Below are 17,996 nucleotides of genomic sequence, written 5' to 3' on the forward strand. Positions count from 1 at the left end.
ATATTCACTGCCCTTATCATAAAGTACGAGTGGAGATATATGAAATAGTCATTGGCCTTATCATGATAGTGGGAGTGAAGATATATGAAATATTCATTGCCTTATCATGATAGTGGGAGTGGAGATATATGAAATATTCCTTTTGATTCTGCTTTTACTCCTGCACAGAGCGTCAGTGGTTTCAGCATATACTCAATAGGAAACATTTGGCAACGCCGGTGAGGAGTGGGTTTAATACAGTATTTCAGTCATATCACTGCATGTCTCCTTCATGTGAGAGTTAAGCCAGTAGTGATGCAGGTCACCACTTTGGTGCTGACAAACCTAGAAACTAGGGCTGGGACGAGTCCAAATGTACTACCCGGGTACCCACCACACTATTACCCGGCCCTACCCGGGTACCCACCACACTATTACCCGACCCTACCCGGGTACCCACCACACTATTACCCGACCCTAACCGGGTACCCGCCACACTATTACCCGACCCTACCCGGGTACCCGCCACACTATTACCCGACCCTAACCGGGTACCCGCCACACTATTACCCGACCCTACCCGGGTACCCACCACACTATTACCCGGCCCTACCCGGGTACCCACCACACTATTACCCGACCCTAACCGGGTACCCGCCACACTATTACCCGACCCTAACCGGGTACCCGCCACACTATTACCCGACCCTAACCGGGTACCCACCACACTATTACCCGACCCTACCCGGATACCCACCACACTATTACCCGACCCTACCATGGTACCCACCACACTATTACCCGACCCTACCCGGGTACCCGCTATAGACTTGGGTGTAAAATGTCTGATTGGAGGTTGTTTGACCGTATCCCTTGTAAAATGTATTTAGATACACGTATAAAACGATCTGGTCATGCATACACTGAAGTTGACCGAAGGTTTATCTTTATTCAAACCTATAAATGTCAGAAGGAAAGGGTGCATAGTCAGAAAGAAATGCAAACATTAGTGACTTGTAGTGTAACTGTAGCAGATCGTGGAGTCATCCCGGGACTCGGAAATTTTATGGCCGCTACATAACCATGGAGTTTTAGATATTTTTGTCATAAAGCAATATATCCGGTGACTAACCACGGGTCTGGGTAGTCCTGTGGGTACCTGGTCCTACTCAGTACCCACCCGACCCGTGTTACCTGTCCCAGCCCTACTAGAAACACAATCTGGGAATCAAACCCACTACCACAGGCTTCAACAAGGTGGCTGTGTTTTATGGTCGCTGCATCATGTCAGCTGATGGACAAGAATTCAGACACTGTGTCAGACGCCCAAATCATACTAATTCCGCATCAATACACTAACTTCCTGCATGACTATACATATGACACTGACATTGATCCTTAAACTTACAATAAAACATGGCCCGATATGGCCATCTCAACATGTGGGGCAGCTTGGACCACATATAGATGGATATAAACAATAGCAAAGTGATGAAAGTGATAATTAATCTGTTTCATGAGATAATATATTATTCAAAACTGCAAGAAAACACTATTTCATTTCTGAAAAGTGAGTACTAAAATCCATAATACAGAAGACCAGACAAAAAATTATTTTTTTTAAAAATGGTTAAAGTATGGGTATAGTATTACTGGTCTTTCTTTATTATATATTTGCCCAAGTCAGACACTCAATATATTTTTGTCCACAGAATTGAACCGTAAAAGATGTAAGGGTCCAAAAGTGCAACTTTGTTCTGGAGTGTTAACAAGAGTTAACTCCCTTCTCCTTTACCATCATGTATTTTGTGTGACAGACTTGGGGACTATTGTGTCAAGAACATTTTGGTCATGTTTTGTGCCTCAATAGTCCCCTTGGTTGTAGTGAACAAATGGTTAGGTGACATTTCCAACAATACAATAGAATCCAAGTTATGAATCTCTTGATAAACAAATTGAAGAAAAACAATGATCTGATCATGAATATCAACAGTCATCACAAGAAGAGATGCATCCATTTACAAATGGATCTATGATGCAGATTTAATCATTTGTTCACTTTCCCTCCATCATGTACATGTTTCTCCCCAAGCTCGCAACATGGGAATAGTGTTTGTGTGTGTGAGGGTCGGTGCTGCACATTTAATGCAGTGGGGAACAGCTGGAGATTGTGTAGTCCTGCACCATGACCATGGAATATATTTATTTTATGAAAAAATAATAATCTAGAAACGCATACAAATAATAATTCCAAACTATATATACATACACACACTACTCCAAAGAAGTGAAAGAATACCCAATTGTTTCATGACAATAGTTGATCTGACATGACAGAATGACTATAGTCATATGAAAAATTGGGTGCTCTTTAACTTCTTTTGAGTAGTATAGGTGAATGTCTTAAATATTAAAAAAGTAAATTAAGAAGCTTCTTTACCAAGACCTTTAATCCTAAATGTGCATTTTTCAAACAACTTGTTCTGCATCCAACCTACCGCAAAGATAAAGTAACCAATTAAATATACCTACAGATAATAATAATAATAATAATAATGATAATAATAATAATAGGTTATATATTTTGCACATATTTCCAAACCACTCAGGTTGCTCAGGGGTATGCTCAAATCACAAGTAATTCTTAAGTTGATCAGTGGCTGCTGGAGTTACACACCATCGTCCACACTAGGGAAATACGGTGCCAGATGCAGTGGTATCACTGTATAATCAACCTTAATATCCCTATGTGAAAGGCATGCTGCAGATAAGGCTGAAACGATTTACCAGTGCACAGCAATACCAACCTCTATGATGAGATACACAATATGTTCCCCTCGGTACTTAGTTTAGCATATATATTGGTATATTATATATATTACCTTGTATCATGACCATTTATCAAAAAGGGAATTTTGAAGCAAAGACAGGGTTTTGCAGATTTTTGAAATATCAAAATTATGCAATATTTCCAGAAATAGTGTATCTAGATACATAATGTATTCTGCTGACAGAGTGAGATATTGTGCTGCAGGTGCTCCTCAACCCAAACACATTCACTGTTTCACTGATAGACAACATCAGAGAAAGAAAGGCTTACAGACTGAAAGACATCACAATTTCTCCATTGACTCCCTTCTAACCCTGCCTTAAGAATATCAGTAGCGAGTGAGTTACGCTTAACACCCCTTTGAACAGTATTCAACTTCGACAACTCAAGAGAGGTTGAGGACCACATGATTCTTTTATATCACTATAATTAACTTTGTCATGCCATGACAGATCAACTATAGAAATATGAAAGAATCAAGTGGTCCTTAACTTCTTTTGAGTAGTATATAGTGTCATCTTGATAGTGAGGAGGTGATGCAGGTCTTCAACCTTTACCACTTTGGTGAAACCCACGAGTAGGGTATGGTCCATAAGTAAACCATGATCGTAAGTTTCGCCAAAGAAAGGCAACTCTATACAGAAAACAGTGTCCCTGTGGATGACATGGCCACCCATGTCCCCATGTCTGAAGGTGATGCAAATCAACCATAATCCCTATCAATCTTCAGCTAAAACCCACAAAGCTTGTAGTTTTTCTTTGGCATTGATCACCCAGATACCCAGATGTACTTCATGTGACCTCTGGTGACCTTGACCTCCAACGGAAGTCAGCCACAATCAGACCCGTCCCTACATACCATCGATGCCCGGTGATGTAACAATCCAATCAGAAAATATCATGTTGCATCCCAACTTGCTTGGTCACAATCTTTATTTGATGCCTAATTGATAAAGACTCAAATGTCAACTTGTCATATGCCAGACACGTTACTAGGTGATATCTCTATATATACTACTTAACAGAAGAACAACACCTGAATTGTTCGCGTGACTGTCATTATTCTGTCATGACCATGGCAGATTAACTGTAGTCATATGAACAAATCAGGTGTTATTAACTTCTTTTGAGTAGTATATATAAGTGCTTTAAGTTTAACCTCTCTGAACATGTAGTGAGCATGTGGTACACCAAACAAAGTGATCGTGGTGTGCTTTACATAGAGCTAATACCTATTACCAATAAATCAATCATGTGGTAGTACTTTTTCTTACAGTGTTAAAATCATTCTTTGCTGTTGAATTAATAAAATTCAACATGAATATAAAAAAATCAGCTCTTCAAAAATTGATTTGTTTAAAATAAGACATCTGTAACTCTCGCAGCCAGATAAGGCTAATACACGGTCACCATTTCCATGGCAACATTGTGCTGAATATTCAACTGTAAAAGCAGAGCACCATCAATGGAGACGTCTTCATCTGATGTCCTGTTTCTTGTGTCGGAAAAAAACATATCGAGTCAGCATGGACACAACACAGGGCATTTGTTTCATCTTGTCCGTAAATTCACGGTCCGTGCACGAGGCAAACTCGTACGCAACAATCCTGTTGACATGTGTGAGCATGTGCAGTAGCTCCATCTTCATGCCGTAGTTCTCCAACACTATGCACAGGGCCTGTATGAACCACGAGCCATCCTGGTTGTTCCTCCACGAATAGTACCCTGAAACATTGGGAGATGGGACTTTTTATAAGTCTGCATTATTAAGTACAAACATTGACTCCTTAATTTCGTTGTTTTTTTGTCTATACAAATATTTTGTAAATGTGGGTTCAAATGAAACTAACAACTTTTGTTTCTGTGAAATAATTTCAGTAATACAAAAAATTAAGAAAACCTTGCAGTACAAAGTAACATTACACATTCTATTGTACATTGGCTTGTTTTCTCTTTCACCCTACCAACCAGAATTAAGAATAACCTTTGCTCATCATAAATAAGAAAAAGGCATTAAAATGGTAAGGCCTTTTTTCCCAAATTTTTTATTTATTTATTTTTAATCTGACAATCAAGTGTATAAAAAACAGATTTTTTTTATCTCAGCTTGGGAGTAACTGATTATCAATCACACCACTGGGCTACTGGTTCATTATTTAAAGCTATCATGTGTGGCTAGATGTCAGGCAACACTGTGTATCCCTGGAGTTATTTCCAACACCTTTCATCTCTAAATGCAATAATTAATTCAGATATCTCATTCTTTGCTATAGCAATGTGGGCCAGCCCAAATGTAAAATTAAAGCATTTGAAATCATGACATGCACGGGTGGCCCAGTCATTTCAGGCGTCACAATTTGCTGTGCAGAGTTGCATCCCTTGGGCTTGCCAGATACATACGATTGTGGTTTCAAATAGAAGTTCACCCCGATCATGTTTGATCAGCACCATACCGATGCTCGTGGGTTTCATCAGTCCTAAACATCTTAGACCCGATCAGATTGGGCTTTAAATTCCACTCACATGAAAGTGACACTGTTCAAAGCTGCGTTAAACCCAACTCACTTACTCATACCAAAGATGTTAAGAGATGGTACTTGTTGATACCCAGCCTGACGTGCAGTCTGCATTGTAAAACTGCGGCATGGTGTTTGTTTGTCTCACAGAAGACCAGGGCTCAGTACCTGACTCACACACTCACAGTCCCTTCTGACCAAGGCAAGACCAAATGAAAGGGATGATAAACTGATCAAAAACAATGCTACCATAGCAATAAAGCCTATTAAACCAAACCTGCTTCCAAACACCTTGCACAAGTGCAGACACAGCCTTGTGGAAAAGGGGATGCACTTAACATACAAACTGCTAGCACATAATTTTAGGAAACAATTTGCATTTGTTAGCCAAAAATTAGTCAATTAACCGTTACATTTGTTCAAAACATGTATCCAACATGTCTCCAAATGATTTAGTTTTTCGTCAACATGATCAGTAGGGTTCAGGGTAGGGGGTGGAAGAAGCACCCAGCTCTCGATCTGCTTGCTACTTATAGTCAATCCTTGTAATCACGCACTAAGTTATCTGAAAAAGTGCATGTTGGGAAATTAAACTTTTCATCTTCCAATGGCTCCATCTATTGCAAACATTTCGTACCTGGTACTGTTGAATATGCGAACAAGAAGTCAGCTTCAATGGGAATCTTGCGTATGCTGACACTGTTCGCGGCATCCATTTCATCCTCGTCTTTAGATGACAGGCTTGAGTCGGACACGTCCACTCCATAATCCATCTTCGTACCTCGGCAAGCCTGGAGGAGACAACATTCTATACCCTTGTGCCAAACTGGTTTTAATCATGTAAAAAATGGAATATGTCATCTTTCTTCTGTACAAAGACATATCATGTGTGTTATGAATACTGTTAGCATGGTTAGTCTTCTATCTACAGGACCTAATTAGAGCTTTTGATGTTCCAAAAGGAAAAAAAAACAATATATGTTTGCTTTAAAAGTTTGCCAATGTATCAATCAATTTGAAAAACAAGTTTGATTTTTAATTTTTTTATATAAAAGTAAAAGTACTTGTGAAGCAATATATTTCCAAACATCATGCTCTTTTTACTTTTCTGTCACTTTTAGAGAAACAATAACTTTGGTCATTGAAAGACAATAAAGAATTAACAGTGAGTAAGTATGGTTTTACACCGGGGACACCAGAAATGAGCTTCACACATTGTACCCTTCTTGAGGAATTGAATCCCGGTGTTCAGCGTGATGAGTGAACACTTTAACCCATCGTCTGCCCCACCACCCAACACACATTTACATCTACTTGATACTGTATTTTCATCAGTTTCAGCAAGAAATCCAAAAAAGTGACTTTTGTCTTTTGTTTTCCACAATAGTTTTCACATATTGTAAAACAGCTCCACAATCCTAATAAATGTAACAATAAAAGTAATGATGTTTCCAGCTTACAGTAGCTCTCAGTAGTAGTACAAAGATCACCCCAAGTCCAGCTTACAGTAGCTCTCAATGGTAGTTATAAGATCACCCCAAGTCCAGCTTACAGTAGCTCTCAATGGTAGTACAAAGATCACCCTAAGTTCAGACTCTTGGTGATGATATTAAACATAAAAATGTTTGGAATTCGTTATCAAAATAATACAGATGGACATATTTTTCAGTCAATTTGTACAATAACTGAATATTCTGGCGTTTAATATATTTCCTAAGTGAAAATTTTGCACATTTTGACTGTAAAGATATAAACATGATAAAATAAGCAATGCTCAGGAGAAATATTTACTTTGTGTTGCAAGTCACAATAGTGTAAATGAAAATCGTACAATTACCAAGCAAGTGACTTATCAAAACTTCGTCACCAATGCCACCCACAAAGAAACCTACATTTCCTCATTATTTCCAAAACTGTATTTCATTTTGTTGAACAATGTGACCATACGCCCTTATACTTAAATAAAAGTGACAAATGCACTTACGAATTGTGCAGCAGAGGTCACGAACTAGTCTAGGTTTCTGCTATATCATCCAGGTACTCACGGAAAAAACAATAACAAAGGCAACAACCAGTCCCGGGGAGTTGCTTTAGATCAGTGCCCCTTTAATTGATTTACCCAGAAAAAATGGCAATTTTGCATTTTAATTGTCCTTGGAAAATAAAAACATTCACCAGAAGTAAAATGTTCACTCCCCATTGTATTGTGACGGACTTCACAGTGTTGGCGTGTATTGACATCAATGATTAGTCAACCAGCAGAGAGTAAGGCAATCGTGTGCACTTGGTGCCAAATCTTGGTCATTGATGAACTCTGTTAAACCCAATTGATTTGGTTCAAAAAGGACAAATTAGTGATTAGGAAATTATTGGTAAATCTATCATGAAATTACATCCAGCAGCTGATGTCTCCCAACAAGCTGAGACAAGTCAAGGTCATCTGGTCGGAAAGTAGCATGAGAGTTCTTCTGAGAGTGTGACATGGTGTCGGGTGGGGTGGCATGGCGTGGGGTGGGGTGGCATGATGTCGGGTGGGGTGGCATAGTGTGACATGGTGTGGTGTTGGTTGGGGTGGGGTGGGGTGGCATGGTGCGGTGTGATGTTGGGTGGGGTGGGGTGGGGTGTGGTGGGGTGGCAGGGTGTGGTGTGGTGTGGCATGGTGTGGTGTGGTGAGGCATGGTGTCGGGTAGGGTGGCATGGCGTGGGGTGGGGTGGGGTGGCATGGTGTGGCATGGTGTGGTGTGGCATGGTGTGGTGTGGTGTGGCATGGTGTGGTGTTGGGTGGGGTGGGGTGGCATGGTGTGGTGTGGTGTGGTGTGGCATGATGTGGGGTGGCATGGTGTGGGGTGGGGGGCATGGTGTGGGGTGGGGTGGCATGGTGTGGGGTGGGGTGGCATGGTGTGGGGTAGGGTGGCATGGTGTGGGGTAGGGTGGCATGGTGTGGGGTGGGGTGGCATGATGTGGGGTGGGGTGGCATGGTGTGGGGTGGTGTGGCATGATGTGGGGTGGGGTGGCATGGTGTGGGGTAGGGTGGCATGGTGTGGGATGGGGTGGGTTGGCATGGTGTGGGGTAGGGTGGGGTGGCATGATGTGGGGTGGGGTTGCATGGTGTGGGGTAGGGTGGCATGGTGTGGGGTGGGGTGGCATGGTGTGGGGTAGGATGGCATGGTGTGGGATGGGGTGACATGGTGTGGGATGGGTTGGCATGGTGTGGTGTAGAGTGGGGTGGCATGATGTGGGGTGGGGTGGCATGGTGTGGGGTGGGGTGGCATGGTGTGGGGTGGCATGATGTGGGGTGGGGTGGCATGGTGTGGGGTGGGGTGGCATGGTGTGGGTAGGGTGGCATGGTGTGGGGTGGGGTGGCATGGTGTGGGGTAGGGTGGCATGGTGTGGGGTGGGGTGGCATGGTGCGGGGTGGGATGACATGGTGTGGGGTAGGGTGGCATGGTGTGGGATGGGGTGGGTTGGCATGGTGTGGGGTAGGGTGGGGTGGCATGATGTGGGGTGGGGTTGCATGGTGTGGGGTAGGGTGGCATGGTGTGGGGTGGGGTGGCATGGTGTGGGGTAGGGTGGCATGGTATGGGGTGGGGTGACATGGTGTGTGGTGGGGTGGATTAGGGTGGCATGGTGTGGGGTGGGGGGCCATTGTGTGGAGTAGCTTTGGGCATGTGACATTTAACAGAAACTTTATCTTTATTCAAACATATGAGAGTCAGAAGGAATGTGAACATTAGTGTAGCCATGAAGTTCTTGATAACTTTTGTTATTAACACCATATATCACATGACTAACCACGGGTCTGGGTATTTCTGTGGGTACCTGGGTGCTGCTCAGTACCCACCCCTACGGAGTACCCGAGTTACCCGTCCACATTGTGTACACATTGTGCTTGCGTGTGCATGTATGCATGACTGTATGGGTATATGTATGTCATGTGCATGTATGTGTGACTGTATGTGTATATGTATGTCATGTGGTTGCGTGTGCATGTATGCATGACTGTATGGGTATATGTATGTCATGTGCATGCGTGTGCATGTATGCATGACTGTATGGGTATACGTATGTCATGTGCTTGTGTGTGCATGTATGCATGCGTGACTGTATGGGTATATGTGTGTCATGTGCTTGCGTGTGCATGTATGCATGACTGTATGGGTATACGTATGTCATGTGCTTGTGTGTGCATGTATGCATGATTGTATGGGTATACGTATGTCATGTGCTTGCGTGTGCATGTATGCATGACTGTATGGGTATACGTATGTCATGTGCTTGTATGCATGACTGTATGTGTATATGTATGTCATGTGCTTGCGTGTGCATGTATGCATGACTGTATGTGTATATGTATGTCATGTGCTTGTGTGTGCATGTATGCATGACTGTATGTGTATATGTATGTCATGTGCTTGCGTGTGCATGTATGCATGACTGTATGGGTATACGTATGTCATGTGCATGTATGCATGACTGTATGTGTATATGTATGTCATGTGCTTGCGTGTGCATGTATGCATGACTGTATGGGTATACGTATGTCATGTGCATGTATGTGTGACTGTATGTGTATATGTATGTCATGTGCTTGCGTGTGCATGTATGCATGACTGTATGTGTATACGTATGTCATGTGCATGTATGTGTGACTGTATGTGTATATGTATGTCATGTGCTTGCGTGTGCATGTATGCATGACTGTATGGGTATACGTATGTCATGTGCATGTATGTGTGACTGTATGTGTATATGTATGTCATGTGCTTGCGTGTGCATGTATGCATGACTGTATGTGTATATGTATGTCATGTGCTTGTGTGTGCATGTATGCATGACTGTATGTGTATATGTATGTCATGTGCTTGCGTGTGCATGTATGCATGACTGTATGGGTATACGTATGTCATGTGCATGTATGCATGACTGTATGTGTATATGTATGTCATGTGCTTGCGTGTGCATGTATGCATGACTGTATGGGTATACGTATGTCATGTGCATGTATGTGTGACTGTATGTGTATATGTATGTCATGTGCTTGCGTGTGCATGTATGCATGACTGTATGGGTATACGTATGTCATGTGCATGTATGTGTGACTGTATGTGTATATGTATGTCATGTGCTTGCGTGTGCATGTATGCATGATTGTATGGGTATATGTATGTCATGTGCTTGCGTGTGCATGTATGTGTGACTGTATGGGTATATGTATGTCATGTGTTTGTGTGTGCATGTATGCATGATTGTATGGGTTTATGTATGTCATGTGCTTGCTTGTGCATGCATGCATGCATGACTGTATGTGTTTATGTATGTCATGTGCTTGTGTGTGCATGTATGTGTGACTGTATGGGTTTATGTATGTCATGTGCTTGTGTGTGCATGTATGTGTGACTGTATGGGTATATGTACGTAATGTGTTTGTGTGTGCATGTATGCTTGACTGTATGGGTATATGTATGTCATGTGCTTGCGTGTGCATGTATGCGTGACTGTATGGGTATATGTATGTCATGTGCTTGTGTGTGCATGTATGCATGACTGTATGGGTATACGTATGTCATGTGCTTGCGTGTGCATGTATGCATGACTGTATGGGTATACGTATGTCATGTGCTTGCGTGTGCATGTATGCATGACTGTATGGGTATATGTATGTCATGTGCTTGCGTGTGCATGTATGCATGACTGTATGGGTATACGTATGTCATGTGCTTGCGTGTGCATGTATGCATGACTGTATGTGTATATGTATGTAATGTGCTTGCGTGTGCATGTATGCATGATTGTATGGGTATACGTATGTCATGTGCTTGTGTGTGCATGTATGCATGACTGTATGGGTATACGTATGTCATGTGCTTGCATGTGCATGTATGCATGATTGTATGGGTATATGTATGTCATGTGCTTGCGTGTGCATGTATGCATGATTGTATGGGTTTATGTATGTCATGTGCTTGTGTGTGCATGTATGCATGATTGTATGGGTATATGTATGTCATGTGCTTGCGTGTGCATGTATGCATGATTGTATGGGTATACGTATGTCATGTGCTTGTGTGTGCATGTATGCATGACTGTATGGGTATACGTATGTCATGTGCTTGCGTGTGCATGTATGCATGATTGTATGGGTATATGTATGTCATGTGCTTGCGTGTGCATGTATGCATGATTGTATGGGTTTATGTATGTCATGTGCTTGTGTGTGCATGTATGCATGATTGTATGGGTATATGTATGTCATGTGCTTGTGTGTGCATGTATGTGTGACTGTATGGGTATACGTATGTCATGTGCTTGCGTGTGCATGTATGCATGATTGTATGGGTATATGTATGTCATGTGCTTGCGTGTGCATGTATGCATGATTGTATGGGTTTATGTATGTCATGTGCTTGTGTGTGCATGTATGCATGATTGTATGGGTATATGTATGTCATGTGCTTGTGTGTGCATGTATGTGTGACTGTATGGGTATACGTATGTCATGTGCTTGCGTGTGTATGTATGCGTGACTGTATGGGTATATGTATGTCGTGCTTGCATGTTCATGTATGTATGCGTGACTGTATGGGTTTATGTATGTCATGTGCTTGCGTGTGCATGTATGCATGCATGACTGTATGGGTATACATGTGTCATGTGCTTGCGTGTGCATGCATGCATGTGTGACTGTATGGGTATATGTATGTCATGTGCTTGCGTGTGCATGTATGTCATGTGCTTGCGTGTGCATGTATGCATGCATGACTGTATGGGTATACGTGTGTCATGTGCTTGCGTGTGCATGTATGTCATGTGCTTGCGTGTGCATGCGTGACTGTATGGGTATACGTGTGTCATGTGCTTGCGTGTGCATGCATGCATGCGTGACTGTATGGGTATATGTATGTCATGTGCTTGCGTGTGCATGCATGCATGCGTGACTGTATGGGTTTATGTATGTCATGTGCTTGCGTGTGCATGTATGCATGCATGACTGTATGGGTATATGTATGTCGTGCTTGCGTGTGCATGCATGCATGGGTGACTGTATGGGTATACGTGTGTCATGTGCTTGCATGCGTGACTATGGGTATACATATGTCATGTGCTTGCGTGTGCATGCATGCATGCGTGACTGTATGGGTATACGTATGTCATGTGCTTGCGTGTGCATGTATGCATGATTGTATGGGTATATGTATGTCATGTGCTTGCGTGTGCATGTATGCATGATTGTATGGGTTTATGTATGTCATGTGCTTGTGTGTGCATGTATGCATGATTGTATGGGTATATGTATGTCATGTGCTTGTGTGTGCATGTATGTGTGACTGTATGGGTATACGTATGTCATGTGCTTGCGTGTGTATGTATGCGTGACTGTATGGGTATATGTATGTCGTGCTTGCATGTTCATGTATGTATGCGTGACTGTATGGGTTTATGTATGTCATGTGCTTGCGTGTGCATGTATGCATGCATGACTGTATGGGTATACATGTGTCATGTGCTTGCGTGTGCATGCATGCATGTGTGACTGTATGGGTATATGTATGTCATGTGCTTGCGTGTGCATGTATGTCATGTGCTTGCGTGTGCATGTATGCATGCATGACTGTATGGGTATACGTGTGTCATGTGCTTGCGTGTGCATGTATGTCATGTGCTTGCGTGTGCATGCGTGACTGTATGGGTATACGTGTGTCATGTGCTTGCGTGTGCATGCATGCATGCGTGACTGTATGGGTATATGTATGTCATGTGCTTGCGTGTGCATGCATGCATGCGTGACTGTATGGGTATATGTATGTCATGTGCTTGCGTGTGCATGTATGCATGCATGACTGTATGGGTATATGTATGTCGTGCTTGCGTGTGCATGCATGCATGGGTGACTGTATGGGTATACGTGTGTCATGTGCTTGCATGCGTGACTATGGGTATACATATGTCATGTGCTTGCGTGTGCATGCATGCATGCGTGACTGTATGGGTATACGTATGTCTTGTGCTTGCGTGTGCATGCATGCATGCGTGACTGTATGGGTATATGTATGTCATGTGCTTGCGTGTGCATGTATGCATGCATGACTGTATGGGTATATGTATGTCGTGCTTGCGTGTGCATGCATGCATGGGTGACTGTATGGGTATACGTGTGTCATGTGCTTGCATGCATGACTATGGGTATACATATGTCATGTGCTTGCGTGTGCATGCATGCATGCGTGACTGTATGGGTATACGTATGTCATGTGCTTGCGTGTGCATGCATGCATACTTGTGACTGTGTGTTAGAATGTTGGATGCTTGCACTGTATGGGAATGTACTTGAGCACCATGTGTGTCAGCATGTATTTAGTAGTATCTGTCTAATGATGACATTGTTAATACCTGTGTGTACTGTCGTGGTTATTGGCATCTGTCTCTCATAACCTGGTGGGTGGCATCTGTACAACTTGTTTGCTCTTGGATTATGTACTGGCAAATGGTGAGACATTAATTAACTATTTTGTGCTTGTACTTCTAGTGCTTCCCGCCCCTGATGAATTAGTTTTGTACAACATTTCCAGGTGTTTATGACCGAAACCAGACACAAGCTATCAGCAAATCAATCATCTAAGACGTGCCGAATCTTTTCATGTGAATACAATATGTCAAAACTAACATCCATCATCTGAGACCATTGCAAGATTCAGTTACCTGATGGCCCCACATCAACTTCTTGTCTTATTTTACAGAAAATCTACAGTAAAATTTGATTAAAGTCTAGGATGACCAGTGTTTAACTGAAAATTTGTGTTATTGTTTTAGATATTTAGATATTGTATTTTTTTAAACTTCAGTTAACTATGGTCATTGCAGACAAGGGACAACTGATTTTAATTAGTTATAACCATAGTTGGTTATAAGCATATGTACAACATACATGTATATACAGAAAATGGATGAGGCCAAGAAACAGTTTGTTATACCCCGGTATCCATCAGTTCATTATAAGCGCGGTCTTTATAAACATAGTTTACTGTATAAGGTAAAGAAATTACCTTCTTAATAATATTATTAATCTATTTTATGACTTTATTTCTTTTTGAGGGTACCTTAATGATATTACTGGTATTCATAGTTGCTGATCTTGTTGGTGTGTTACTTTCTCAGTCCGTCACATATCAACACTGTGTTGTTCCTATCGTTGTTTGCACATAACCAATATGCCTCGTGCTGAGCATGTGAATACTGTGGCTGTTCTAAATCCAGATATCTAATTAACACTTCCCAGACCATGAGACTAGCGCTTTGTTTTCATTTGGTATTGGTTTACTAGAGCAAAGTCAATTGTACAAACAATTATTTACAGTAACGAGGTGATCAACACACCTCCACACGACATGACATAACTAATGAACCAAGTCACTGAGGACAACCTCCCTGGTCCATTGGAGACAGCATCTGCCCAGAGAGTAAGGTCGGGGTTTCAAACCAAATGACGTTAAAAGATGGTACTTGTTGTTACCCTGCCTGGCGCTTGGAGTTAAGGGGATAAAACAGGACTGGTCAGCTTGAGGTCAGAATACTGTGACTCATGTCAAATTGTGGCATGGTATCTCAGTGGGCTAGCACTATAATACCAGCATTAGTCTGGACTAGTACAAGCAGCCACACACAAGCATGCACATCGACATATAAGTGCAAAATCTAGAATGCAATGTTCATCCCCATGTCCTCTCACGTCACCAAGTCATCGAGAGATTTTGTGTCTAACAGTGCTTTTAACAGTATTTCATCTGTATAATGACAGTCATTGTTTTAACATGCCGAAAAGCCTAAAGATGCAAATCCCAAATGGGACTGAACCAAGAAAAATATGAGAATCTGTACTTTACCATGTTTACTTAGAAAGTGTTATCCCAAATATAATATTTGTTATGTTAAACCTAAAGATACAGTTGATAAATGCTCTAGTAAGACTTCAGAAACAATATTGACTTACAAAAACATTATGCCCAACATTACATAAATAAAGTCTTTGATAGGCATTTAGAAGTTGGGAGAACATGAATACATGACACTTTTTTATGGATAGCAACTTCTTCTATTCTTGATACAACATTTCAAAGCTACGTCTTGAGATGTCATATGTAGAATTAAAGAAGTTGATATCCATAACAAAGTGTCATGTATTCATTACGTAAATACATGAAACATTTATTGATAATAATTTCTTTATCATTTTTATTGTTTGTAATGACATTTCAAGGGAAAAAAGTGTGCACTATACTCAACAAAATATGGTTCTTCTCGCCCATTCATTGGGTGAATCATTATAAGCTACCTTTTTAATGATACAATACATTGGGAATCTAAATCTTTTGAGAAAGGTTTCAAACTGACATATTCTATTCAGTCAATTGTGGATTATTTCTGATAGTCACCAAAAATTCAAACCACAACAATGGGACACAATTCTGCGTAGCAAATTGCAGTGATACACACACGTTCCCCCTTTATCAAACTGACAGCATTTAACACTTCAAAGTCGTGAATAGATTCCAAGGTCAAATTCCGAATATGCTTGTTGCAAGTTGATGACCCTTCTTGAAGTATTAGCCTGAATATAGCTGGTAATTGTGTTAAGATGCTGCAAACAGCACACGTCCACAGTTGCGGTAATGGATGGCCAACATTCAGACCCACACGGGACTTCATTATGCAGACCCACGTACAGAAGATAACTTTTGTGGCCCAGAACAGTGGGACATCGAAGACAAAGTGTCTGGTGTGCAGACAATTGGCATGACCAAAGGGAGACATATCTTACGTGTTATTCAGTATTTCATACAAGTGATAGGGCTATTAATACCAGAATGTGCCATACAGCTGAGAAATATGCTGAGCAAGTTTTCACCTGGGTCACTTCATGAATATGGAGACTGAGGAAGAATTATATTCTCTGTATAATGTCTGTCAAAAAACAGGTTTGCGTAAGGAAACATGTCAGACATGGTTACTATCTTTGAGTTGTTATCATCACTGCTAAAGAGTAGAATGTGTATCATGGAACCGCAAGCCATTGTCGATAGCTTTGATGTGTATTATTCCAGGGCTCTCCAACCAAATGTTTTACACCTGAAAATAAGTCCAAATCAATTTTATTTTTGTGTTCTACAAATGATTTAGGTCAATACATAATGATTGCGACAGGTTTGAAATATTATTCACCAAAAATAATCAATGTAAAATTAATAACATGAGAATTCTTGTAATTGTTTTTAAAATTTTACTTGTGTGCGTGTGTGTGCATGTGTTTGTTTATGTGCGTGTGTGCATGTGTTTGTTAGTATGCATATCACAGGTCACTGGACATTATAAATACATGGAAATATACCACAGTGCTGTTATGAGTCACCTACCTATCCTTGTCTTTTCACTAAATATGAACCAGAAACAGATGTAAGTAGGCAGGAACTAGAATTGTTTATTCATAAGTTTCACGTACCAACATGCACCTGGTCTGTAAAGTTGATTGATCAAGGTGACAAGTTGAATAATCTCACAAATCTACTTGGGGAGACATTAGCATCCTGATGTCTGCACAGCCAAGACATGTGGTGTTTAAGGCAGCATCTCCTCATCCACCAAAGTGAAGGATATACAGTCTGCTGCACAATGTGGCTGGGCAAGCAGTTTAGTTTACACAGTCTGTCATACACTGACAAAGTCCTCACAATATTACCTCCGGGAGAAAGACAGGAAGCCATCAGTGGATGCCGTTTATTGGTTTTGTTTTATTGAAAGGCGCTTACTTCATGTGGGACCATACACAAGCATGCTCTGCAAACACACCACAGAGCAAAGACCATTTGCATTCACTGATGAGACTTGTGTTAAGTAGGCTCAGGCCAATTTTTTTTCTTGTGTTATTGACGAGTCTGCCTTTATTTGCAAAAATATATTCATAGTAATAAAATATGCTTGACAACTCCACTTCTGTGACTTTTTGTGAGGAAATGAAATTATTTTATCAACTGATTTGCCATAAACTATTAAATCATATAAGGAAAGAGGTTGTATTTTTTCGTAGGGATGGGTAGCTATCTCTGTGGTAACACAGACCCATATAACCACATATCCAAATACCCATTATGATCATTAGGGGCACCTGTTTTCTTAGCAGCCTCTTAATATCTTAAGTAAGAACTGTGGCTTTTCAATGAAGCGGAGCACTTGAGTCTACTAAATCTACCAAATATATATATCGCCCTCAGCAAAACGATTAAGATTTCTTCTCTGACTTGGTGCCTGTCCCCCTTGACCTAATATGGTATTACCAACTTGCAGGAAGTAGTTTAGGTCTATCCACTTCTGTGAGTGGGGCACTGGCATCCTCTATATACACCTATCCGAAAACAGGGCACCTGTGTCTCTTGACCTGATATGATAATACCAACCTGCAGAAAGAAAAGCTTGGGTTTTCCAACAAGAGATGGGCACCTGTCTCCCTTGAATGGCATAACTAGGAGCTCAAGGGAGATGTAACCGTCAGTGGCGTACACTCGGCCTTCCCGTCCATGGCTCAATATGGCGCACCCAAAACAGTCTGCGTTCGAGTGATCATAGGCTGCAGCTGAAAACAAAATCAGTCCAATGGTTAAGCAAGAATGAAATCATGTCGTCAG

At 41.4% G+C, this 17,996-nt stretch overlaps 1 protein-coding gene across 1 annotated transcript in view; it reads right to left on the reverse strand.

The window, feature by feature from the left end:
- Positions 1 to 752: 752 nt before the first annotated feature.
- Positions 753 to 17,996, reverse strand: part of LOC139469543 (uncharacterized) — a 131,607-nt gene continuing 114,363 nt past the window's right edge. The window contains exons 4-6 of the mRNA XM_071251736.1: positions 17,769 to 17,944; positions 5,963 to 6,116; positions 753 to 4,534 (exon numbers count right to left, since the gene is read on the reverse strand). Coding sequence (XP_071107837.1) covers positions 4,287 to 4,534; positions 5,963 to 6,116; positions 17,769 to 17,944 — 578 coding nt within the window. The 3' untranslated portion in view covers positions 753 to 4,286. The remainder of the gene's footprint in view (positions 4,535 to 5,962; positions 6,117 to 17,768; positions 17,945 to 17,996) is intronic.

Source organism: Haliotis cracherodii, unplaced genomic scaffold (genome assembly GCF_022045235.1).
Source record: "Haliotis cracherodii isolate W230 unplaced genomic scaffold, xgHalCrac1.p SCAF_2, whole genome shotgun sequence".
In the NCBI taxonomy this organism is placed as follows: domain Eukaryota; kingdom Metazoa; phylum Mollusca; class Gastropoda; order Lepetellida; family Haliotidae; genus Haliotis; species Haliotis cracherodii.